The sequence below is a fragment of the Pristis pectinata genome, chromosome 2 (genome assembly GCF_009764475.1).
Source record: "Pristis pectinata isolate sPriPec2 chromosome 2, sPriPec2.1.pri, whole genome shotgun sequence".
Classification (NCBI taxonomy): domain Eukaryota; kingdom Metazoa; phylum Chordata; class Chondrichthyes; order Rhinopristiformes; family Pristidae; genus Pristis; species Pristis pectinata.
Window position 1 is genome coordinate 111,311,346 of NC_067406.1, and position 27,139 is coordinate 111,338,484.

At 40.9% G+C, this 27,139-nt stretch overlaps 1 protein-coding gene across 3 annotated transcripts in view; it reads right to left on the minus strand.

Moving 5' to 3' along the window:
* slc10a7 (solute carrier family 10 member 7) overlaps positions 1-27,139 on the minus strand; it is a 187,179-nt gene that overhangs the window by 54,654 nt on the left and 105,386 nt on the right. For all 3 annotated transcript variants that reach the window (XR_007955873.1, XM_052010338.1, XM_052010340.1), the window contains exon 6: positions 10,705-10,740. Coding sequence is in view for 2 of the 3 variants with exons in the window: in XM_052010338.1 (XP_051866298.1) it covers positions 10,705-10,740 (36 nt within the window). In the remaining variant the exon portion in view is untranslated. The remainder of the gene's footprint in view (positions 1-10,704; positions 10,741-27,139) is intronic.

The following is a 27,139-nucleotide window of genomic DNA, read 5'->3' on the forward strand; positions in this document are numbered from 1 at the left end:
AACTCCTCTTGAATCCAGTGACAATTTTATCTGGAGATTTTGCATGATACCGTGTCTCCAAGAAGGGTGAAGAGGGTTGCTGGTATTCTGATTTGTAGCCTTCAAATGTGTTGAAAGTGGCAGTACCTCAAAACACAAAAATGTAAATGATTCCAAAAAGTCAGAAGCAAAATAAATAGTGTGATTCCTATCTTGCCTCAATTGGCATTGGAATCTTCTTTACACTCTTTCTGCAATAGACTGTGCTGCAATAGACTACACCATATGAGCCATTCTAGATTTAATTTCCATGTGTTCAGCTGCCAGCTGAATCTTAAATGCAGAATATGACTGCTGTAGGATCAGGACTGCATTTAGAGTTGGTTGTATCACATTTTCAATCAACTATGTAGATTTTTATTACACCAGGTGCTTTCTGGACCTCCATGCCAGGAAAGAAAAGTTTTCTCTAATGAGTGCCTGGAGCTCTTTGCCTGCCTTCTGCTATTACTGCTGTCCAGGGTTCGCCAACTCAGGTTGGTACAGTCAGGATTAATGGGAACAATGGGCTTGCAACAACAGGCAAGTTAATGCCCAAACACTGAGCATTATGATGAACTCAACATCACAATACAGGTACTCCAGGACTGGCATGCAGCAAATCAGTGACAATCCTTTGATTGTCTTCAGTTTACAGTTATGCCTAAACTGGAGTGATAATCTTCTGAGCAAGAAGGCTAGCAAGTGCTTTGAATATATATCACAATGACTTTTCAAGTGGCTAATTTATATTCATGAAAAAAAAAACATACAGAATTTATTCTTCCAGCATTAGGAAAGGCAATTTTTGTAGTAAAGGTTCCAATAAAAATGGGAAGAAGGTGATGAGCCACAAAACATTGGCAAGTATTGCCTGTAGTGGTAGATATTTCATTTCTCTTCACCTTCCTCATGAAATATAGGAATCTGAAGTTTTATTATAATATTTGGGGCTAAGCCAAATCATTGATAAAAGATAAATATTAGGATGGATAACTTTTGAAATTAAATCTCTGTCAGTTTTAATGTCCTTCCTCACCCAGATTTAATTAGCTTACCTAGACTCCATTCTGTTCATTTTGTTTAAACTTGAGTATGTGCAATCCTTCCTATATTTGAATGGAACAACACCCACATTATCACTTTTTGGGAGAAACGTACACGCGCACACAGCGCGCGCGTGTGTGTGTGTGTGTGGTGTGCGTGCATGCTCATGTAGGGCTTTGATGATTTTGATGAATTAAATATGTGAGTGGAACATATTAGACCAGAAAAACCAATAATGTTAGTATTCAACAATGGCATCACTATTTTTTGAGAAGAAAATAAATGAAGCCATAGGGAAATAAAACATTTCAAACAGGTCATGTTGAATTATTTTCCAATATAATAAACTAAGAAAGAAAACAAGTAATAATTTGGTTGATTAAGTGCACTTGTTCAAGATAGTGATGATTATCTTTCAAGTTTGCAACAGGAATTTCCTTGGAGCTTTCCTCATTCAGCCATTGTAACATTGGTTGAAACATGCATAGGCGTGATAATCCCAGAAGTTACATAAGTGGAGAGGGAGAAAATTCTCAACAATATAATACCAGTTTGTTGCTGTGATATCACTTATGAGGAATCTACTTTGAAGTAGATTTACCCTGAAAGGTCCCCTCTAAGACTATTGCTTGAAGCACTCTATACGAAACTAATTCATTGTAGGTGCTTGTAATTCTGTCTACCCATTTGAAGTCAGTGAATTGCTTACAAATTTCAGACTGCAGAAAGAAATAGCTTTATTTCCCTTTTGTTTTGCATCACTATGAAAGTGTAAAATTTGATTTTCTGAGATCATCATATCATTTGTGATGATGTTAATGATAAATCAGGAAATTGTAGTGCCCCTAATCAAGTCCTCCTCTAACTTAGAAGTGTGGAGAAGTGGGGCTCCAATACAAATGTTGCATGAAGAACAACACTGTTGATATGCAAATCATATTATGCAAGGTTGACCATTGCCAGGAGTACCTGGTCAAAATTTTTGATTGGCACGATGCAATTTGGAAATGGTTGCAAACATGATCCACTCCAGGCAAAAATTATTTTCATTTGCAAAACACTAAAACATACCCATGAGATCAAAGCACCCTTAAGGACCTAATTAAAATCTTTCAAATGATAGAAAGGTTTGGCACAGACAATGCTTTCATTTGTGGGGAACAGCATAACCAGAAGGCATCACTAGTCACCAAGAAATCCAAAAGAGAATTCAGAAGAAATATATTTACCCAAATAGTGATGAAAATGTGGAGCCTACAACCAATGGGTGTGATTGAATTTAAGAGAAGGGAGAAGGAATTAGAGATGGGTTCACTGATGGATTTAGTTGAGGAAAAATGGAAGGATGCTTGGGTGGGGCATAAACATCAGAACGGACCAGTTGATCCAAATGGCAAGTTTCTACGCTTATATTTTATGTTACAGAAGCAGACAATTCAGCACCAGTGAAGCAAAGCCAATAGACCCATTTCCTCGTTCTTTCCCAAGAGTCCTGAAAACTATTCTCTCAAGTGGCTACACAATTCCTTTTTGAATCTTCTGATTGGTTCCATTTCCATCTCTCTGACACGGAGTGAATTCCAAATTATAACCAATTTCCATGTAAAAAAGCTTTTCATCACATCTCCTTTGTGTATTTTGAGCAAATTTGGCCTGATCCTTGCACAATTTACTAAAGGAAACAGCTTCTCTCTCTTTACCTTATCTAACACTATCATAACCTTGTACAGCTATATCAAATCTCCTCTTAACCTTTGTTGCTCCAAGAGAACAATACCAACTTTGCCAGTCTTTGAAACTATTTTAGTATTTTATTGCATCTTCTCTTGGACCTTCACACCTTCCTAAAGTTAGGTGTATACAGCTGGATATAATAGCATTACATTATCCACAGAATTTGGAAATATTACCTGGCACATTTATGTCTAGGCCATGAATTTATATCAAAGAAAGCAGTAGTCCCTGCACTGATCCCCTGGCAAGCACTGCTGCCAAACCCTCTTCCAGTCTAAAAAACCTTTTACGACTACTTTCTGCCTTTAATTCAACCTCCTATCTATGCTGCTGCTGGCCCTTTAATTACAGAGGCCTTACTTTTGTTAATCAGTCTTTTGTATGGGATTTTATCAATACTTTATCTGAAAATCCTTGTGAATGGCATCTAATTCATTCACTTCATCAACGTTCTCTGTTATCTCAAAGTTGGTCAGACACAATTTGCCTTTAATAATCCACGTAACTAATTTTATTAGCATCTTAAAGTGCATATGAATGTTTTCTCTGATTATTGTTTCTAAAAACTTGCCCACAACAAACCTAATTTGACAGGTCCATTCTTTCCTGGCATATCCTTAAATTCCTTTTCACTCAATGGTATTAATTTACTACTTTTCAGTCCTCTGACATTTCCACCGTATTGAGAGACAATTGAAACATTATTTTAAGCCCTTCAACAATCTCCACCAAGGTAGACAAAGCCTCATTTCAACATCACATTAAAGTCTTTCCTTCTTTGCCCTTTATTCAAATACTATACAGATCAAAATGACTCTCACCAACTTTTACCGATGCACCATAGAAAGCATCCTATCTGGATGTATCACGGCTTGGTACGGCAACTGCTCTGCCCAGGACTGCAAGAAACTGCAAAGATTTGTGGACACAGCCCAGTGCATCACGGACACCAGCCTCCCCTCCTTAGACTCTGCCTTTACCTCTCGTTGTCTTGGTGAAGCAGCCAGCATAATGGAAGACCCCACCCACCCGGGACATTCTCTCTTCTCTCCTCTTCCATTGGGTAGAAGATACAGGAGCCTGAGGGCACGTACCACCAGACAGCTTCTACCCCACTGTGATAAGACTATTGAATGGTTCCCTTATACAATGAGATGGACCATGACCACAATCTACCTTGTTGTGACCTTGCACCTTATTGCACTGCACTTTCTCTGTAGCTGTGACACTTTACTGTACTGTTATTGTTTTTACCTGTACTACATCAATGCACTTTGTACTAACTCAATGTAACTGCACTGTGTAATGAATTGACCAGTACAATCAGTATGCAAGTCAAGTTTCTCACTGTACCTCGGTACAAGTGACAATAATAAACCAATACCAATAATTAAAATCCCTGAACATCACCAATCTACAGCTGTTAATTTCCCTCCAGATTTGCTCCTCCATTTCCTTCCAATATTTTGCAGTCTACAGAAGCACAATAGCTCTCTTCTTGCTTCCTAATTCAAACCAAATGGATTCTGTACTTGACAACTCAAGAACATCCTGTCTCTCCAACACAATAATCTTTCTTAATTAGTACTTCTGCCTTCTTTTCCTTCCCTATCTCTCCTGGACACCTTGTATGCTGGAATATTGAGTACCCATTCCTATCCAGAGCTGATCTGATTCCTATTCATTGGTTTGTGTGTTCCCTGACTCCCTCTAATTTTCTCCTCTCTGCTCCAAGTTCACTTCCAAAATATGCCTATTCTAATAATTTCTATGCAAATAGACCAAGTCTTTCCATTTTTTTCTGCTACTCTGGACCCTATAATTCACTACTTCAACTTTTTCTCCTTCTGTTTATGCCTCCTGGACCCCCTTCCCTTTATCACACCTCCTTTCATTTCTTCCCTCAAGAACTCAGCTCTTTCAGATTTCCTATTCCAACTCTTCAGTTCTCCTCAATCATCCTATTCCTCTTACTGTTATCCCAGGCTTGACTCTTTCTCAGATAAGCTTACAGCTTTGCTCTACCTGTATTGGCATCTATTAAAGGGCCCAAGAAGACATTCATTATTGAACAGCAATCTCCACTGCCTCATTCAACTCTCTTTCTAACCTCCATGTGTGGCAGTCCCATAGGGGCCTAATCCTGTCAACCTTTTTCCTGCTTTACCCCATCCAGTTTTGCAGACTCCACAAGTTCATCAACTATCAATGCATCCATCATTTCCCATTATCTCAATTACTGATGACACTGTCTCAAATCTAATGCTCTCATCACAAACCTTGCCAGTCTTCTTCAAAATAATGCTATGGAATCTTTAACCTGAGAAGGTGGAGAGGGCCTCATTTCACAACATCATTTGAAAGACAGCATCTCGAACCATGCAGCACTGCCTCAGAGCCAAAGTGGACAATTTAATATTTCCTTATTTTGAGGCCAAGAATGGGTGATGAAGGTTATCCTCACATGATAACAAAGATTTGAATATTACAAACTCAGTTAAAACAAAGAATGAAGTAATAAGATGAAACATGGAAACTCCAGCTGAGATGGCCATTTGCTTCTTCTTGTAAGAGCTGAATTCCTGTTCCTTCAGGGACTGATTATGCATAGCTCTATTTTCCTCTTTTCTTTTCAAACTCATTTTCCTGATTTTTCCTAAATATTTTATATTCTTTAAGCAATTATCTAGAAACTTTTAAAGTAATGTAATTGATTTGTTACTCATCATCATGTCGCCACATGCCAATAATATTTTACACACATCTCTTTCTTTCTTTATCATTATGAATTTCCTTTTGCTTGATTTATCAACCAAGTTTGTGTGTTTCGCAGGCTTTTCTTTTACAGAAGCAGCCCAGCAGCCGTTGGAGCAGCAGTTCGCTTTCAGGTTCGGTGAGTGTATTTAAAAAGCTTAATAAGTGGAGGGCAACTGAAGGGATAAACAGAGTGTTGAGTGCTTGATTAGAGGGAGTGTTTACTTCAGGTAATTGGCAGGGACAAATATAAGGAGTAACTGAAGAGGAGCAGCCAGTGTGTGAGTGGCTCAGGGTAAGAGTGGAGCTTTGAGGCTTTGGCGAGCAGAGGTTGAGGAAGAGCTTGCTCCCAGAGAGGTAAGGCTGGTAAGTTCCTTAAATTTAATTGACTTAGGAGAAGGTAGTGATGGCAGCAGTTAGGACAGTATGTGGGAAGTCAGGGACGGCACACTTGTCCCTGATGACTACACCTGTAAAAGGTGCATCCAGCTGCAGCTCCTGACAAACTGAGTTAGGGAACTGGAGCTGGATGAACTCCGGATCATTCGTGAGGCAGAGGCAGACATAGACAGGAGTTTCAGGGAGATAGTCACCCCTAAAAGTCAGGAGGCAGGTAGCTGGGTGACTGTCAGGAAAGGGAAGGGGTATAGACAGAAAGAGCAGAGCACACCTGTGGCTGTTCCCATCAACAATAAGTATACCATTTTGGATACTGCTGGTGGGGACGACCTACCAGAGACAAGTTGCAGTGGTTGCGTTTCCGGCACCGAGATGGGACCCTCGGCTCAGAAAGGAAGGAGGGAAAAGAGGAGAGCAGTAGTGATAGGGGATTCGATAGGGGGATAGACAGGAGGTTCTGTGGGAGAGATCGAGAATCCCGGATGGTCTGTTGCCTCCCTGGTGCCAGGGTCTGTGATATCTCGGATCAAGTTCTCAATATTCTCAGGAGGGAGGGTGAGCAGCCAGATGTCGTGGTCCATGTAGGGACCAATGACGTGGATAGGAAAGAGGAGGAGGTCCTGCAAAGAGTTTAGAGAATTAGGTGCAAGTTGAAGGACAGGACCTCCAAGACTGCAATCTCAGGATGCCTACCTGTGCCACAAGCTAGTGAGGCTAGAAATAGGAGGATCATGGAGCTAAATATGTGGCTAAGGAGATGGTGCAGGAGGGAGGGCTTCATGTTTCTAGACAATTGGGCTTCCTTCCTGGGAAGGTGGGACCTGTTCCGACAGGATGGTTTGCACCTGAACTGGAGAGGGACTAACATTCTTGCGGGTAGGTTTGCTAGTGCTGCTCTGGGGGGGGGGGGGGGGGGGGGGGGTGGAGTGGTTTAAACTAGATTTGCAGGGGGAGGGGAACCAGAGTGTTAGAGCAGATAATGAGATGGAGGAGGAGAAAAAGGTCATGCGAGGACTGCAGGTATAGACAGAAATCAGGTTTGTACGTGATAGAAATGTTCTCAAGTGCATTTATTTCAATGCAAGAAGTATTGTAGGTAAGGCAGATGAGTTTAGGGTGTGGATTGGCATGTGGGATTACGACATTATTGCTATTAGTGAGACTTGGATGCAGGACGGGCAGGACTGGCAGCTTAATGCTCCTGGGTTCCATTGTTTCAGACGTGATAGAGGGGGAGGGATGAAAGGGGGAGGAGTGGCATTACTAGTCAGGGAAAATATCACAGCTGTGCATAGACAGGACAGCCCGGAGGCCATATGGGTGGAGCTGAGGAACAGGAAAGGTGTGGCCACACTAATAGGGTTGTATTATAGACCACCCAATAGTCAGAGAATTGGAGGAACAAATCTGTAGTGAGATAGCAGACTGATGTAAGAAACAAAGTTGTAATAGTAGGGGATTTTAACTTTCCACATATTGACTGGGACTCCCACACTGTGAAAGGGCTGGATGGTTTGGAATTTGTCAAATGTGTTCAGGAAAGTTTTCTAAATCAATATATAGAGGTACCAATGAGAGAGAATGCAATACTTGATCTCCTATTAGGGAACCAGAAAGGTCAGGTGACAGAAGTATGTGTAGGTGAGCATTTTGGGTCCAGTGACCATAATGTCATTAGTTTCAAGTTGATTATGAATAAGGACAGGTCTGGTCCTCTGGTTGAGGTTCTAAATCGGAGAAAGGCCAATTTTGTGGAAATGAGAAAGGATTTAGGAAGAGTGGATTGGTATAAGTTGTTTGCTGGCAAGGATGTTCTCAGTAAGTGGAAGGCCTTCAAAGGCGAAATTTTGAGAGTGCGGAGTTTGCATGTTCCTGCCAGGATTAAAGGCAAAGTTAACAAGCATAGGGAACCTTGGTTTTCAAGGGATATTGGCGATCTGGTTAAGGAAGAGGTGTATAGCAGGTATAGGCAACTAGAACCAAATGAGGTACTTGAAGAGTATAGAAAAAGTAAGAAAATACTAAAAAAGGAAATCAGGAAGGCAAAAAGACATGAGGTTGCTTTGGCAAATAATGTGAAGGTAAATCCAAAGGGTTTCTACAAGTATATTAAGAGTAAAAGGATAGTAAGGGACAAAATTGGTCCCCTAGAACAGAGGTTTTCAACCTGTGGTCTGGGGGGCCACAGCATGAAAAAGGTTGAAAACCACTGCCCTAGAAAATCAGAGTGGTCGCCTATGTGTGGAGCCTCAGGAGATGGGGGAGGTCTTAAACAGTTTTTTTGCATCAGTATTTACTCAGGAAACTGGCATAGTGGATATGGAAGGAAGGGAAACAAGCAATAGTGTCATGGAACATATAGAGATTAAAGAGGAGGAGGTGCTTGCTGCCTTACAGCGAATAAAGGTAGATAAATCCCCTGGGCCTGATTAAGATATTTCCTCTGACATTGAGAGAGACTAGTGTAGAAATTGCAGGGGCCCTGGCAGATATATTTGAAATGTCCTTAGCCACAGGTGCGGTGCTGGAGGACTGGAGGGTAGCTCATGTTGTTCCGTTGTTTAAAAAAGGATCTAAAAGTAAACCAGGTAATTACAGGCCAGTGAACCTGACATCAGTAGTGGGTAAATTATTGGAAGGTGTTCTGAGAGATCGGATATACAAGTATTTGGACAGCCAAGGGCTAATTAAGGATAGTCAGCATGGCTTTGTGCGTGGTAGATCGTGTTTAATGAATCTTATAGAGATTTTCGAGGAGGTTACCAAGAAAGTAGATGAAGGAAAGGCTGTGGATGTTGTCTACATGGACTTTAGTAAGGACTTTGACAAGGTCCCACATGGGAGGTTAGTTCAGAAGGTTCAGACACTAGGTATCCATGGAAAGGTTATAAACTGGATTTGAAATTGGCTGTGTGGGAGAAGACAGAGTGGTAGCGGATGATTGTTTCTCAGACTGGAGGCCTGTGACTAGTGGTGTGCCTCAGGGATCTGTGCTGGGGCCATTGTTGTTTGTTGTCTATATCAATGATCTAGATGATAATGTGGTAAATTGGATCAGCAAGTTTGCTGATGATACTAAGATTGGAGGCATAGTGGACAGCGAGGAAGGCTTTCAAAGCTTTCAGAGAGATCTGAACCAACTGGGCCAGAAAATGGCAGATGGAATTTAATCCAGACAAGTGTGAGGTGTTGCATTTTGGAAGGACAAATCAAGGTAGGACATACACAGTAAATGGTAGGGCACCGAGGAGTGCAGAGGAACAACGGGATCTGGGAGTTCAGATACATAATTCCCTGAAAGTAGCATCACAGGTAGACAGGGTTATAAAGAAGGCTTTTGGCATCCTGGCATTCATAAATCAAAGTATTGAGTATAAGAGTTGATGTTATGGTGAGGTTGTATAAGACATTGAGGCCAAATTTGGAGTATTGTCTGGTCACCTAACTATAGGAAGGATATTTGTAAGATTGAAAGAGTGCAGAGGAGATTTACTAGAATGTTGCCGGGTCTTCAGGAGTTGAGTTACAGGGAAAGATTGAACAGGTTAGGACTTCAATCCTTGGAACGCAGAAGAATGAGGGGAGATTTGAGAGGTTTACAAAATTATGAGGGGTATAGACAGAGTTAATGTGAGTAGGCTCTTTCCACCTAGATTAGGAGAGATAAGTACGAGAGGACATGGCTTTAGGGTGAAAGGGGAAGGGCTTAGGAGGAACATTAGGAGGAACTTCTTCACTCAGAGTGGTGGGAGTATGGAACAGGCTGCCATCTGATGTAGTAAATGCAGGCTCACTCTTGAGTTTTAAGAATAAATTGGATAGACACATGGATGGGAGAGGTCTGGAAGGTTATGGACTGGGTGCAGGTAAATGGGACTAGCAGAATAACATTTCGGCACAGACTAGAAGGGCCAAATGGCCTGTTTTCTGTGCTGTAGTGTTCTATGGTTCTCAGTAATGGAAATAATGCTCTCTCACCATAATCTATTTTATCAACGTGAAGCTCTTCGATCAAGTCTTTTCTCAATTATTGTGGCTTGCGAAATTACAGCTCTCAGAGCTCCTAATTTACAACTGTTCAATCCTGGCCACATCCTGACAAATCTACAATCCTTTTGCTCCACTGTTATGCTGTGCTCCTACTACTCCCCACCCTATCAAATTCCAAAACTCCTCTTTAAAAATTTTTTAAAAATCTCACTACCCTTTTTTAAGAATTTGTTCTTTCAAAACCAAATTTTGAGAAGTGGTTTTTAAGTTCATGAAAGTATTCAACTATGCTCAACCCATAAAAAATAGATATTTAAATGCATTATGTATTAGCTTTAGTAATTAGCACAAGAGAAATGGTTAGTATAATTATTGTTGCTATTATTAAGGCTAACCAAAAAGATTTCATGTTAGTAAATGCCTGATAAAGAAGTAGCCAGTTTGTGCAGATCTCAGACATTTTACACGATCAACAAAGCATAATAGTTAGCATTTTGTAGTTTAGAAAGTATGCTTACTATAAATTATATTTTCAATTACTTTCTTTAATCCTAAAACAAGGTAATACAGATAAAATAAATATTATGTAAATGAAATATAGGAATAGAATGAAAAAGGTGCAAGTTCTGCTCAAGGCTGAGTACTTACTTATGCTGATAGTTCATTGCTTAGACAAAAAAATATTTAGTATTCGCTTGTGGGCATTACAGTTGGACATACATTTTTGAAACACCCAAAATATATAAAATGGTTGGTACTCACAAACAGTAGTAGTAGTAAGGGTGTGATAACAATCCCCTGAAAGAAAACATTAAATTGTTAGTTGCTCCTCAAAGGGAAAAACAAATGTAAACTTGCCTTTTTGAGTAGTGTTCATTCTCAAAGAAAATTAAGTAGTTGTGTAACCTTTCTGTATCCTTCAACTCTCAGCTTAACAGACACTGAACCATCTGCTTTTTTAAAGGAATCAAATGATACAAGTCAGTTACTACTCTGGAAGTCTGTTTCAACAGACCTGTATCAATATACACATTGGAAGGAGCCTATCTACCCTAAACTCTTCTTCAGAACTGTCCTCAGTCCTGTTTCTGTTGGAGAAAAGCAAATGATGGAAACATTGGTGCTGTGGAAAGAGCGAGAGGGAGAAGGATAACTTATTAGGGGGCAATGGAGAAGGATAGATATCATCTGGTCAGATGAGAAAGGGAAAGAAACAAGGGAAGCTAAAAATATTAAGGGAAAAAGAGAGAAAGTAAGAGAAGAAAGAAGTGTCCTTGTCTCTGGTTTGCATGGAGAGAAGTATGAAAATGTTCTCCCTTACCAGTTCTCCATCCCAGAAATATTACAGGCATCTTTTTTTTTAATGAGACACCAGGAGCACCTTCTATTTTCTGCTGGTCATATAGGGATGGTAAACATAAGCAACTGAAATATTGATAACTTTACAGGTCCATGTTGAACAAAATGCCATGACTAGCCTAAGTAAGCATCAGCATTATTCTCCGCATAGCAATTGGTTTACAGAAACATGAGCTGAATATCATAAATCAAAATATTTAAGTTTGGTCCCACTCCCAAAGCCTATGCTGCACTGCAAAAGCTGCTACAGAGGAAGAGGAATACCATTGCTGGGGAAAGTTGAACCCTGATAAATGTGGTGAGATTCAGGAGTACAGGGGATGGTGGGAAGTTAAGGGGGGAAAATACAAATCAGTTGAAGGCAAAATACAGAGATGATGTGAAGTGAGACTATAGAAAGATTTTAAAACAATCAATGAAAATTTTACATTTGAGAGCCAATATAGGTCAGTAAGCACAGGGGTGAAGTGTGGATGCAAGTTAGGAAATGCATCACAGTTGTCAATAACAGGAGTTCCATAAATTCATAAGGTTACTGAACCAAAAATATGATTGCAGATAACATCTTTAACCTGTCAAAAATACAATTAGAACCTCATCATTTCACTACCTTCAAAATTAATAATTTTGCATGATGGCAGAACTATTGAATTTCACAGTGACATTTTCATGCAAAATGACAAAGAATCCATGAAGTTGTTAGCTTTTCAGTACTCCCAGACCTAATTCAAACTGCCAATGAGTAATAGGAGCAAAACAGTAAGCTCCCTTTCAACTGAAGCAAAAACATTGGTTTCCTTATGGGAATAATAAAAAAACACATTCTGCATACAAATTTAAATTCAACTTTTTAAGCGAAGCTGACAATATGACCCTTTAAAACTGAGTTCAGAACAAGAGAATGAATGAAACACACCATATTATTGTGAACCTCAGTCATCAGCTTGAGGCAAGGAAGAGATACCTATGGATTGTGAGATCACAATTTATGCCATTCTGCCTTAGCTGAATAATTTTCATGGTTCGAATGCAGACCTGGGCTGAGAAGTGGCAGATGGTGTTCAACCCGGAAAAGTGTGAAGTGATACACTTTGGCAGATCGAATTTGAAGGCAGAATACAAGGTTAATGACAGGACTCCTAGCAGTGTGGAGGAACAGAGGGATCTTGGGGTCCAAGTCCATAGATCCCTCAAGGCTGCCATGCAGGTCGACAGGGTTGTTAAGGCGGCGTATGGTGTTTTGGCCTTCATTAGTCGGGGTACTGAGTTCAAGAGCCGTGAGATGATGCTGCAGTTCCATAGAACTCTGGTTAGACCACACCTGGAGTATTGTGTTCAGGTCTGGTCACCTCCTTATAGGAAGGATGTGGAAGCTTTATAGAGGATGCAGAGGAGATTTACCAGGATGCTGCCTGGATTGGAGAGCATGTCTCATGAGGATAGGTTGAGCAAGCTAGGGCTTTTCTCTTTGGAGAGGAGGAGGATGAGAGGTGACTTGATAGAAGTGTACAAGATGATAAGAGGCATAGATCAAGTGGACAGTCAACTTTTCCCCAGGGCGACAATGGCTAACAGGAGGGAGCATAATTTTAAGGTGATTGGAGGAAGATATAAGGGGGATGTCAGAGTTAAGTCTTTTTACACAGAGACTGGTGGGTGCGTATAACGCACTGCTGGCAGAGGTTGTGGGGGCAGATACATTAGGGACATTTAAGAGACTCTTAGATAGCCACATGAAGGATGAGAAATGGAGGGCTATGTGGGAGGGGAGGGTTAGATAGATATTAGAGCAGGACAAAATGTCGGCTCAACATCGTGGGCCAACAGGCCTGTACTGTGCTGTAATGTTCTGTTATTAAATTTATATATTAATTGCTCACAGAAAATTAGCTTACCTAGCCTTTAAGTGACCCAATAGTTATTAATCATAGAACATAGAACACTACAGCACAGTACAGGCCCTTCGGCCCACAATGTTGTGCCGACATTTTATCCTGCTCTAAGATCTATCTAACCTTTCCCTCCCACATTGCTGCCAATCACTGCCCTCCCAGAAACCAAACAACGGTTAGAAATTGTTGTTGGCGGCCTTTTTACTATGTAAGACTTTAATTTTTTTCTTTAGTTTTCTTTCTTTCCTAACTCTCTTTTCATTCTTTTTAATTTAATTTAATTTTTATTTACAGCGTGGTAACAGGCCCTTCCGGCCCAACGAGTCTGCGCTGCCCATTTTAAACCCAAATTGACCTACCCGTACGTCTTTTAGAATGTGGGAGGAAACCCACGCAGGCATGGGAGAACGTACAAACTCCTTACAGACAGCGACGGGAATCAAACCCCGATTGCTGGCGCTGTAATAGCGTTTCTCTAATCCAAATTTTCCCTCTCCGTTTTTCTTTCAGTACTGATTTCTTATTGAATTCAATCACTTCGACCCACCATACTTAGTCCCTTCTCTTGGCTTTCAGTCCTCAAACCTTATTGCTTAAGAAGAAACACTGTCCTATTGTTCACCAAGGTTCTTGTGTTCTGTTTCCTTGGCTGCCCTGTTATCAGCTCATACATCAAACAATTTTGTAGGCAAAAAAATAATTAAAAGCCTTATATGCATATGGGGGACACAGTGAATTTCTATGTACCATCAGAAATTGGGCCAATACTAATATGTTTGAAGTGTGGATTGCATTTTGATGCTTATTTGATAAAGGGTATTATTAATAATTGAATTTTATTTCATGTTCATGTTGAGCATCCTTCACAGATTTGATAGAACCTTGGCAATAAGACATACTCTATTTGTTATTGTTTAGTGACAACGATTACTACTTAGGTTTGAAAGACATAGACCAGACTTTCCTGAGAATTTTCTCCATTATAACAGCATACCCTTGTCTTCAATGCAAAAGCAAGAGAAAATTACGTAGTCACTTATACCAGCAATTATGCCACACTCATTTTCTTGGAACTTTTGCATCTTTCTGCCATTAAGCAGGCCAAAAAAAGTTGGAAAGAATTTATAATCAATATGCCTCCATAAAGGTCGATAATATTTCCTTCAATTTGATGGCATCTTTTGGACAGGCAGAATCAATCTCTCTTTTGTAGTGCAACTATTGTGGGAACAAACCTGCATTGCTGCTCTGCTTAATGTCAGGTTAACTATCAAACTTCATAAGTAACTAATTGCATTAGATAAACTATTACCACACTATCTTTGCTATCTTTGAGATAACTAAAGAGAAAGAAAATTGACCATTTTAATTAAAAACCATTGTCTTCTCAATGAGAGGAATTATTGACAGATAGCTCAGATGAAAAACAGACGTTAATTAATATTTTGTTAGCAGGAACCAAGCTGACAATTCAGTCCATGGATAAATGTTTACAGGCTACGTGAAGCAAGCCCAATTAGTCAAAAACAAAGTGTAGCTTTGTACAGAAATTTTAAGGGGTATACAGTTTATCAATTTAGAAATCAGCTGCAAGTAGGTGAAAGAATATGAAAGTACATTTGATATGCTGTCACTATTCATCTGTCCATATATTTGCTACATGCAATAAGTTTTTCATGCAACATAGAGACTTAAAGCATAGAAGAGGTCATATGGCACACTGTATCTGTCCTGTTTTTCTTCCAGAGCAGTTCAAAACTAATCCCATTTCTCCAGCAGAAATGTTAACCTTTTTGCTCCTTAACAGATGCAATAACCTCTGGATTTACTATTCCTCTTAGCAGTTTTTCCCAACTTCATTCTTAGTTGCCATTTTAATTTAGTGATGCATCAACAATGATTTCTTAAACAGAGAAAAACCTGTTCCTATTTCACTCCCATGATCAAAACACATTGTAATTTTGAGGAAAACTTTTTAAATTGCCTCTTAAACTCTCACTTTTCTAGACACAGGCCTTGCTCCTCTTCTCTATGCCCCATTTCACTCTGTGCCCTGTGTACGTGTATGTTTTCATTTTTCTTTTGCCCATTGGATTGATGGAAATGTGAGCTGATAACAGTGCAACCAGTTAACAGAATATCTGGAACCTTGTCTCTTCTTAACCAGAGAGTTAGAGGAAGGACTGGAAATGTAAATTGAACCGGTTGAATTCTATAAAAAATGGAGAGGAAAAGATCAGATTAAGAAAGAAAACTGAAAGGAGAATGGTTGAGGACTTTACAAATAGTTGTTTCCTGTCTCTTCTAACAAAAACATATGGAATATAAAACAGGCCATTTGGACCAACCAGTCCATGATTGTGTTTGTGCCCTACTACATTATCTTTATTCTTTTTTCTTTTCAAGTTCACAGGCCACACATGAATTTTGTGAAAGTAACATCAAAACACATGCTGCACACTGATATCACTGGATATAAATGGATGTTATTGAGCATAGGTGCATAATATGAGCCGAACCTCCCTTGCAATCCTGTCATAACGTGACGCAGCAACTTGTGCCTACAGCTTAACTATCTGGAGACAGCAGAGAGCCAAGCTGTCATAACAGGATGAAATCAGCCAACTATGGTTCAGATGGAGTCCTTCATGACACTTTTTCCTTCCTAAATGCATAAACATTACTTTTTCCATATCTTTCACCACTTTATGAAGCATCTTGAACCCAAATCTTAAAGTGCCTATTTCTTAAGTGTTCACTCCTAGTCTAAACAAATTATTGTGCTGATAATTCAATAAAATGCAATGTTCACTATTGAATCCATTGCAAGTTCTTGCAGCTGCTGACATTCACCTTACAGGTGCAGTTTCTGCAGCCAGCTCATGAAGGGGCATACCACAAATACAAACAATACTTTTCCAGGTACGGAGGAGTGTTCCTACTGAATGAATGGGTGTTACAATGAAATGCAGGAATGGTAAAGTGCTCCTAGGGGTTAGCGGGATCTGGAGCACAAAAACAAACTGCTGGAGGAACTCAGTGCGTTAGGCAGCATCTGTGGAGGCTAAGGCACAGTCAGCATTTCGGGTCAAGACCCTAAGGGACCTGGACTGATGAAGAACAATGTTAGTAAAAACTTTTATCAGAAGTGGGGTAAGATGGAAATAAAGTTGCAGAAAATGGGGTAAGAATGGAGAGAACAAACTGAAAGATCTGTGATAAGGTGGAGATCAACAGAGATTGAACAGTACAAGTGTTGGTGGTGCCTGCTGAAAGATAGCAGTTAAGGCAAGTGCTCCATGGAATGCATTACAACATGAGATACAACTTCACAGATATGGGGAAGAGTAGCTCCACAAATAACTAAGTATATAAAGAAGGCTTCCAGAGTACAAATCCTACATATAAGGTTTTCAGGAAACTCTTTTCAATTCAATTCTGCATCTGCTGATGCCTGTGTTTTCATAGATTCAGAAATACAACACAGGAAGATTATTTACCCATCATAACTGTGTTATAGAAATACAAAGCTATCTCACTGCCCTGCTCTCCTTCAAGAACCACGTATTTTCAACTGTTTCAAATGTATACCTATGCTCTCTTTAAAGGTGGCGGGAACTCACTATCAACTACTTCGTGAGACAAAGAATTCTGTATTACAACACAGTATAAATAACTTTCTCCTGACCTCTTTATTTACTCATCAACTTTGATTTTCTGTGACATTACTCAATTATGGATTAATAATTAGGAAACTTCAAAACCATTCAATAAGGCTTTTTAAGTTCATTGACAGGAAGCACATTTCACACCTTTAAATAGCATCATGCCACAAATCCTTTGTATAAATAGGGATTTGTCAGTAACTCAGTTTGTCAGCAGATCAGCTAATATGCATGCACCAACGTTCATAATGAACAACCCAGATACAATTTTTGGATTCAGCAGTGTTGCACAGGCAAACAATAAAGACCATAATGTCAAAGCATTATTGATGATTGACCATGGTCTTAGGTGCTCTGAAACATTGTTAAATTACAGTACTAAACTAAGATCACACTTATTCTTATTCAGTACATTACCTCTGCACTGTTTTACATTAGCTGCAACTAAAAATTTACAAGAAAAAAGCTTATTTTTGTAAATATATAGTGGTTAAACAACAGATCCTATTAAAACTCAAGACCCCACTAGTAAAAAGTAAAATCTTCAAGTTTGCATCAATCAATTACGGCTTTCAGCTGCGAGAGTTCAAACATTTGAAACATGCTCACTCTAGTGGCAAAAACCTGCAATATCAGCAATGAAACAAGCTAAGTGTTGTGTGTACAACACACACAAAATGCTGGAGGAACTCAGCAGGTCAGGCAGCATCTATGGAGGGAAATAAGCCGTCGATGTTTCGGGTCGAGGCCTTTCATCAGGACTGGAAAGGAAGAGGGCAGAAACCAGAACAAAAAGGTAGGGGAAGGGGGAAGAGCACAAAGCTGGCAGGTGTTAGGTGAGTCCAGGTGAGAGGGGGAAGGTAGGTGGGGGAAAGAGGATGAAAGGGAATGTGTGAGAAGCCGGAAGGTGATAGGTAAAAGATGCAAAGGGCTGAAGAAGAAGGAATCTGATAGGAGAAGACAGTAGGTGCTATTCCCTTCTCTCAGTTCCTCCGTTGCATCTGTTCCCATTATGAGGCTATCCATTCCGGGACATTGGAGATGTCTCTTTTTCAGTAAACGGGGTTTCCCTTCCACCACTATTAATGCAGCCCTCACCTGCATCTACTCCATTTCCTGTACGTCTGCCCTCTCTCCATCCCCCACCTGACATAACAGAGATAGGGTCCCCCTTGTCCTCACCTACAACTCCACAAGCGTCCACATCCAACACATCATTCTCCGCCAACAGGATCCCACCACCAGGTACATTTTCACCACCACCATCGGACCCCTCCCCCCCCCCCCCCACTTTCTGCAGGGATCGCTCTCTCCGCAACTCCTTGTCCACTCGTCCCTTCCCACCAATCACCCTCACAGCATTTATCCCTGCAACCGTGCAAAGCCTTACACCTGTCCTTACACTTCCTCCATCACCATCATTCAGGACCGTAGACAGCCCTTCCAGGTGAGGCACTGCCTCACCTGTGAATCTGAGGGTGTCATTTATTGTGTCCAGTACGGCTTCCTCTACATCGTTGAGACCTGACGCAGATTGGGTCACCCCTTCGTTGAGCACCTTCGCTTAGTCCGCCGCAACAGCAAGGATCTCCCGGTGGCCAGCCACTTCAATTCCACATCTCAGTCCCATACTGACATGTCTATCCATGGCCTCCTCTACTGCCGCTTTGAGGCCAGACACAGGTTGGAGGAGAAACACCTCGTATTCTGCCTTGGTAGTCTCCAACCTGACGGCATCATCATCGATTTCTTTAACTTCCAGTAACCCCACCCCTTTTTCCCCCTCCCCCATACTTTGTTTTCCCTCATTCCTGCGGCCCCCTCACCCCTTCTCTTTCCTCTCTCCAGCCCTCACAACCTGCCCATCACCTCCCTCCCATTCCCCACCTCCTTCCCTTTATTCCATGGTCAACTGTCCTCTCCGTTCAGACTTTGCCTCTCTACCTATCACCCCCCAGCTTCTCACACCATTCCCTTTCATCCCCCCTCCCCGACCCACATACCTTCCCCTTCTCACCTGGACTCACCTATCACCCACCAGCTTGTGCTCCTCCCCCACCTCCCCACCTTTTTATTCTGGCCTCTGCCCTCTCCTTTGCAGTCCTGATGAAGAATCTTGACCCAAAATGTCAACTTTTTATTTCCCTCCATAGATGCTGTCTGACCTGCTGAGTTCCTCCATCATTTTGTGTGTGTGTAGCTCCAGATTCCAGCATCTGCAGGATCCTTTGTGTCTCTGGACTATCTGGTAGGTACTTAATTTAATTGTGTAATCTTAACAATAGATCAGATGTTCTGTAGTAGTGATGACAGCAGCCGCTTGCAGTTTATTTGCCAGAGAATGGACAATTGTTGATGAAATTGGCAAGCAGAGAGGAAAATTAACTCAGAAGGGAAGTGAAGAGAATAGTTATTATTTCAACAATTAAAATTTTCAAAGGGTGTAATAGAATTTAAGGGATAAATGTCAACTCTGGACCGGGGTCAGGTCAGATATTACAAACGTTAGAATCCTCATCCATTTGCCACGTCTGTAAGCTCTTCTGACCCTAGAATCTACAATTCTGGCCTTTATTTTATAGCATCCACAATTTTAATCACACCACCAATAACATCAAGATCTAGAATTCCCTCCCTAAACATCACTGCTTCTTTCCTGCTTTAAGGTGTTCCTTAAAATCTATTTTCCTGAACAAACATTTGCAGTCCTGTCAAATATTGGTTGATAATTGACATGTTTTAGGTACCTCAAAAGGACTATAGAAAAGTAAGTAATTTTTGTTCCCCAGGCTTCAGGGAATCCTACAGCTCAGGAAGACAAGGGCAGCTTTAGGAAGAATGTAAGTGCCCTTTAGGATATTGACTACTGGCTAGAAATAGCACTTCCATGCTTATTTCCTTCCCTGAGATCAGACACTCCCCAAACTAGGGAATAGTACCCATTCTCATCAGATATTTCCTCACAACTTAGAAAAAGGTCATTCAGCCCATCATATCCACAATTGCTTTCAGACTAATCCCATCAATCACATCCCCCCACTTATTTTCCCCTCAACCTTCTCTCTCACATACCCATCAACTCACCATCCATCTACACTGGGGATAATTTACGATAGCCAATTAACCTATCAACCAACACGTCTTTGGGGTGTGGTAGGAAACCGGAGCATTCGCAGGGAATATCACACAGTAACAGGGAGAATGCACAAATTTCATACAGACTGCACCAGTGGTCAGGATCAAACCGGGTTGCTGAAGCTGTGAGACAACTGCACTAGATGCCGAGCCATTATGCTGCCCTATTCTTATCTCATGATTGGGGCTCTAACCAGATCAAATCTCAACATCTCATAATAGGCATTGGATTTCTTTACACTACTTGCTTACTAGCAGGGGTTTCCAGTCTGCATTCTGTCTGGGTAGGAGCTTGGCTGGTAAATCAGTTTGACTTCCAGGTGGAAATCCTGTCAAAAGGAAAAAAATCCAATACCGTGACGTTAAAAACTCCACAGCATGAAAGGAAACCATTCAAAGCTCTGGTCCCTCTCGCCCTGCTCACGTAATAGCAAATGCCAAGAACTCGGGCTATGTTTCAATGTTGGATTCACTTATTTCATACACAATATTTCATAATGGGTTTCCATCATTAGATATATTTCATTCATACATTCTCTCAGCAAGAAACATAACTTGATGGATTTGCCACTAGATGGCAAAATAAGTCCATTTGCAAGAAGAAGCAGTTCCACCTTTAACTCTTTACACCTTATTTTATATAATCCTCAAAACTGTAAGAGAATGGAAAGTCTGAGCAAATAGTACCTCTGTTTAAAGATGCCCTCTCCCATCACCAATGGGAACATTTTGGTCTAGGTTTAAATTTCTTGACTTCATTTTTTTTACATGAAGTAGTTAATTCTACAGAAAATGGTTACAGATGTGAATTTTACTTGTGAAAAAGTGAAACTGGCCAGAAACCTCCCAAATATCCACTTCCTGTCCTCAAGAATGCCTAATTCCAGGAATATAATTGAACATTTTATGGGATATTTTGTGCAATATTACTGTAATACTTCTGTGACCAAATATTTCCACTTTATGTATTACTGTTAAATATGCTAAGTTACATAAGGTACCCATAATTATAAATAATCATTTAGACTCAGTGGTCCATTATTGAAAATTATTCTTTGTTAGGGTTCTTGACTGTAATGGTAATACCTTGGTGTCTGGCTATCAAGTTAGCTATTTTTATTTGAAAAAGCATCCTGGAGAGATCTAGAAGGTGAATAGATGATAGCTACTAGATTTCTATCACTCGGCAGGATAAAAGCCATACTTTTAACCTTTTTAACAAAAACAATAGAAAGATGTTTCCTGTTGGACACACTTACATACACAACCAAAAACATTCAGCAGGTTAGCAGCATCTGTGCGAAGAGAAATAGAGTTCAGGTTTCAGGTCAGTGATTCTATATCAGAACTGGGAAAGAGAGAAAAAAGGAAATTTTAAGTTGCAGAGAAGGTGGCAGGAGAAAGAGTTATGAAAAGGGAATATCTGTGATAGAGTCAAATGGGTAAATAGGGCAGTTAGAGGGTGATTAAAGTTAAAGTCAAGTTTATTGTCATATGCATGTACATATATGCACAGGTGCAATGAAAAACTTGCAGCAGCATCACAGCACAGGACATCATATAAAAAGCATTCACCAGAAAAACATACATTAAACATAAGTTAGACACATTGAGAACAAAAAAAAAGTCAATTTTCATGCAGAGTGATCGAAGTGGTCATAGTGTTGCTAAATTGTAGTGATTAGGGTTTTGCCAGTTGGTTCAAGAATCGAATGGTTGAAGGGAAGTAACTGTTCCTGAAGCTGGTGGTGTGGGACTTCAGGCATCTGTACCTCCTGCCCGATGGTAGCTGCGAGAAGATGGCATGGCCCAGATGATGGGGATGTTTGATGATGGATGTTGCCGCCTTGATGCCTGTAGATACTACTGATGGTGGAAGAGATGTGCCCACGATGTATTGGGCAAATTCTTACACTGCTGCTCATTTGAACTGCTGTATCAGACCATGACACAACCAGTCAGGATACTTTCAGTAGTACATCTGTAGAAGTTTGTTAGCGTGTTTGCTGACAAGTTGAACCTCCTTAATCTCCTAAGAAAGTAAAGACACTGGCGCGCTTTCCTTGTGATTGCATCGATGTGCTGGGCCCAGGACAGGTCATCCAATATGTTAACGCCCAGGAATTTAAAGCTGCTGATTCTCTCCACTGCCAATCTCCCAATGTAGACTGGTGCATGTTTGCCCCCCATCCCTTTCTCAAAGTCAACAATCAGCTCTTTAGTTTTGCCGATGCTGAGCGAGAGGTTGTTGTTGTAGCACCACTCAACCAGGTGTCCTATCCTGCTCCGGTAAGCTGACTCATCACCTGTAATTCATGCAACAACAGTAGTGTTGTTGGCAAATTTGTATATGGCATTCGAGCTGTGCTTAGCTACACAATCATGTGTGTATAGAGAGTAGAGCAGGGGGCTAAGCATACAGCCTTGAGATGCACCTGTGTTGATGATCAGTGAGGAGATGTTGTTACTAATTCTGACCGACTGCCAATGAGGAAGTCAAGTATCCAGTTGCAAAGGGAGGTACAGAGGCCCAGGTCTTGAAGCTTGATGATGAATTTGGATGGGATGATTGTGTTCAATGCTGAGCTGAAGTCGATGAACTGCAGCATAATGTATGAGTTCCTGTTGTCCAGATGGTCCAGAGCAGAGTGAAGAGCCAGAGAAATTGCATTTGCTGTTGACCTGTTGTGGCAGTAGGCAAATTGAAGTGGATCCAGGTCATCTGAGGTAGGAGTTGATTTGCGCCATAACCAGCGTCTCGAAGCACTTCATTACAGTTGATGTAAGTGTTACTGGATGGTAGTCATTGAGGCAGGTCACCACACTCTTCTTGGGCATCTGTCCAATAGATGCCTTTTTGAAGCAGGTGGGAATCTCAGATTGCAGAAGCGAGAGGTTAAATATGTCAGTAAATACTCCAGCCAATTGGTCCACACAGATCTTTAGTACTCGGCCAGGTATGCCATCTAGAACAGACATCTTTTGTGGATTCACCCTCTTGAAGGATGCCCAGATGTTAGCTTCAGAGAATGAGATTACAGGGTCATCCGGAGATGTGGGGGCTCGAGTGGGTGTGTCATGGTTCTCCCTATCAAAGCATGTATAAAAGGCATTGAGCTCATCTGGGAGTGATGGGTCATTGCCACTTACTTTGTGTTATGTGTTGCTAATAGCAGGGTTGTAGGAAATGCTCAGCAGATCAAGCTGTCCTAATGAAGAGAGAAAAAAACAAGGCCAATATCACAAATGTATGACAGGTAGAAATGGTCCATTCTGATACAGACAGAAAGACTGAGTTACCCAAAGTTGGAGAATTCGATATTGAGTTTGGAAGGCTGCAATGTGAACAAACACAAGATGAGGAACTGTTCTTCAAGCTTGCACTGGGCCTCATTATAACAGTGTAGAAGGCCATAAACAGGAGGCAATATTGTGAACACTGATTGCAGTACATTAAATTAGAGCCATAGAGCAATACAGCATGGATACAGGCCCTTCAGCCCAGTGAGTCCATGCCAATGATGCCCACCCAATTTCCTGCATTCGGCCCATATCCCTCCAAGCCCCGCCCCTCCATGTACCTATCCAAGTGCTTCTTAAATGATACTATTGTACCTGCTTCAACCACTTCCTCTGGAAACTCATTCCATATCCTCACTACCCTCTGTGTGGAAAAAGTTGCCCCTTAGGTCCCTTCTAAATCTTTCCCCTCTCACCCTAAACCTATGCCTCTTAGTTTTGGACTCCCATACCTATTACCATCCACTTTATCTATGCCTCTCATAATTTAAATATTTCTATAAGGTTGCCCCTCATTCTCCTACGTTCCAAGGAATAAAAATCTAGCCTGGACAATCTCTCCCTATAACTCAGGCCCTCTAATCCCGGCAACATCCTTGTAAATCTTATCTGCACTTTTTCCAGTTTAGCCATGTCTTATATAACAGGGTGACCAAAACTGTACACTGTACTCCAAGTCCAACATCACAACAACTTATACAACTGCAACACAATGTCCCAACTCCTATACTCAGTGCCCTGACTGATGAAGGCCAGCATGCTAAATGCCTTTTTCACTACCCTATCTACCAGTGACGCCACTTTCAACGAACTATGCACTTGTATGCCTAGGTCCCTCCGTTCCATTATACTCCCTAGTGCCCTACCATTCATAATATAAGTCCTACACTGGTTTGACTTTCCAAAATGCATCACCTCACACTATTCTGTATTGAAATCCATTTGCCATTCCTTGGCCCACTTCCCTAACTGATCAAAATCCCCCTGTAATCTACAATAAACTTCTTCACTATCAACAACACCTCCTAATTTCATGTCACCCGCAAACTTACTGATCAAGAGTTGTGCATTCGCATCCAAATCATTTATAAAAATAATGAATAACAAGGGTCCCAAATACTGACCCCTGCGGCACCGGCCTCAATTCTGAGAAACAACCTTCAACCACCACCCTCTGCTTCCTACCTCCAAGCCAATTTTGAATCCACCTAACTAGCTCTTCCTAGATTCTATAGGGCCTAACCTTCCAGACCAGCCTACCATGCAGGACCTTGTCAAAGGCCTTGATAAAGTCCAATCATACAACATCCACTGTCCTACCTTCATCTACCTTTTTAGTTCCCTCTTCAGAAGACTCTAAATGGTTCGTCAAACACGACCTTCCATGCACAAAGCCAGGCTGACTCCTCCTAATCAGACATTGTCTATTCAAATGCAGGTAGATCCTGTCCCTCAGAACTCCCTCCAGTAACTTCCCCACTACTGACGTCAGGCTGACTGGCCTGTAGTTCCCTGCCTTGTCCTTGCTACACTTCTTAAAGAATGGAACAACATTATCCACCTTTCAATCTTCGGGAACTTCATCAGTACCTAACAATGAAGCAAAAATCTCCACAAAGCCCTCTGCAATTTCTTCCATAGCCTCCCACAAAGTCCTAGGATGCACTCAGTCAGGCCTTGGGGGATTCATCCACTTTAATGTGCTGTAAAGCCGGAAATAGCTCCTCCTTGGTAATATGAATGTTTTCCAAAACATCCCCACATGTTTCCCTTATCTCTTGAGCAACCATGAGGAGAAATATTCATTAAAAATCCCACCCATCTCCTGTGGCTCCAGACATAGGTGGCCCTGCTGATCTCTAAAGGGACTTACTCTCTCCCTGGCCAACCTTTTATGCTTAATGTAGCTATAGAACCTCTTGGGATTTTCCTTAACCTTACCTGCCAGATCCATCTCATACCCTTTCTTTGTCCTCCTGATTTCCCTCTTAAGAGTATTCTTAATCTAAAATTGAAGGAAGGACAAGTGAATCGGTGCTTCAGCTGGAAAGACTGTTTGGATCTCTGGATAGTGTGAAAGAAGAGGTGAAAAGAGAGCTGTTGCATTTCCTGCCTTTGCATGGGGAAAATGCCATAAGAAGCAGAAAGGTTGGTGGGGAGGGGAGAGTGGACCAGGGAGCTAAGAAGGGAATGACCTCTTTGAAATGCTGAAAGGGGATGGGAGGAGAATGTGTGTCTGGCAGTAAAATTTTGTTGGAGCTGGCAGAAATTACAAATGATGATATATTGAATGTGGAGGCTGGTGAGGTGATAGGTGAGGACAGGTGAACTTTGTCCTTGTTCTGTCCAGGAGGAAAGGGGGTGAGAGCAGAGGTGTGGAAACAGAAGAGTTGTGGTTAATGGTTATGTCCACTTGTAGAAGGGAAACCAGAGTTCAGGAGGAATGAGTCATTTTAGAAGCACCTGTATAGAATGTTTTATCATTGGAGCAAATGCAACAGAGATAGAAGAACTGGGAGAATGGAATAGAGCCCTTCCAGAAGGCAGTGAGAGAGGAATTAAGATAGCTATGGAAGTCTGTGGGCTTGTAATGGATGATTGTGGCTAGCCTATACTCTGAGATGGAGATTGAGAGATCTAGAAAGGGAAAGGAAGAATCAGAAATGGACCATATGAGGGTGAGGGCTGGGTGGAAATTACTGGCAAAAGGAATGAAATTTTCAAGTTCTGCAGCACCAATGCAGCCATTGATTACCAGAAGTAAAGTACATAAGTTAATGACATGTTTAACATTAAGGTTTAGGCATTCAAAGCTCAGTTCTTTATAATGCTGATAATACATGATTTGCACAATATGAAATTCACAAATCCACTGCTCCATTTCACGTCAAATGGTAAAAATTTGGTTTTATAATTTGTTAAGATGGAAGGTGCTTTATCTTGCCCATATTAGCATAGAATCCTGGAATCAAACTTACTATGGAATCTGTAAATCAATGAAACTTGGCTTTAGGTACTTATAAAATAATGCATGATTTATGTGCTATGTTGCAGGATCTTTAATTATTTAACCTAGATCTAACTGCAGGTTATTTACATTAAGATACCACTATTAAGTTAAAATTACTTCATAAGCAATGAAGTCTATAACACAGAGGAATGCAGATTAAAATTCTGTGTGGAATTTTGTTTCCTGCATATCATGCCAGCCAGAGACGACAGAGGTATTTCAAGAATATTAATATGTGCTGGAAATACTTAATTCAAATGAACTTCATTGGGATTAGCTGTCTGGAGCTCAAGCCCAGTGGGGCAGAAGCATATTTAATTTCTCAGTTGGACTGATCAATAACTGAACACACAGATGGAGCAAGGTGAAGAGGCCAGACATTTTTCTACCTGTTTGGCTACAAAACAATAAACAGGTAGATTCATGGGTCTGCTAAAGATGTCAGATATAGGGAGCTGATTATAAAGCATGTCAGATACAAGCATGTGTGACGCCCACTTCATTTTGACATCTATACCTCATAAGCATGCCACAAACAAGCCGTAGATGCCAAACAAATGATCCACATTGATCTGAGAGCACAGGAATCTATGCAGCTTCCAGGCTGGACATGAGGAAAAGATCTTAAATGGGTTAAATGACTTTTAATGGCTTTGAGAATGAGCAAGATAGGGATCAGAGATAATCTTTGGTAATATTGCAGTCTGGGTTAATTGTCATCCTACTGGTGAATTATTCCATTAACAGAAAAAAGTGTGTTATAACTTTCAGGCCCAAAGCAGATAATCTGTCGATGTAGATTTTTTTTGTATTCACAGCCTATATAATGTGAATTT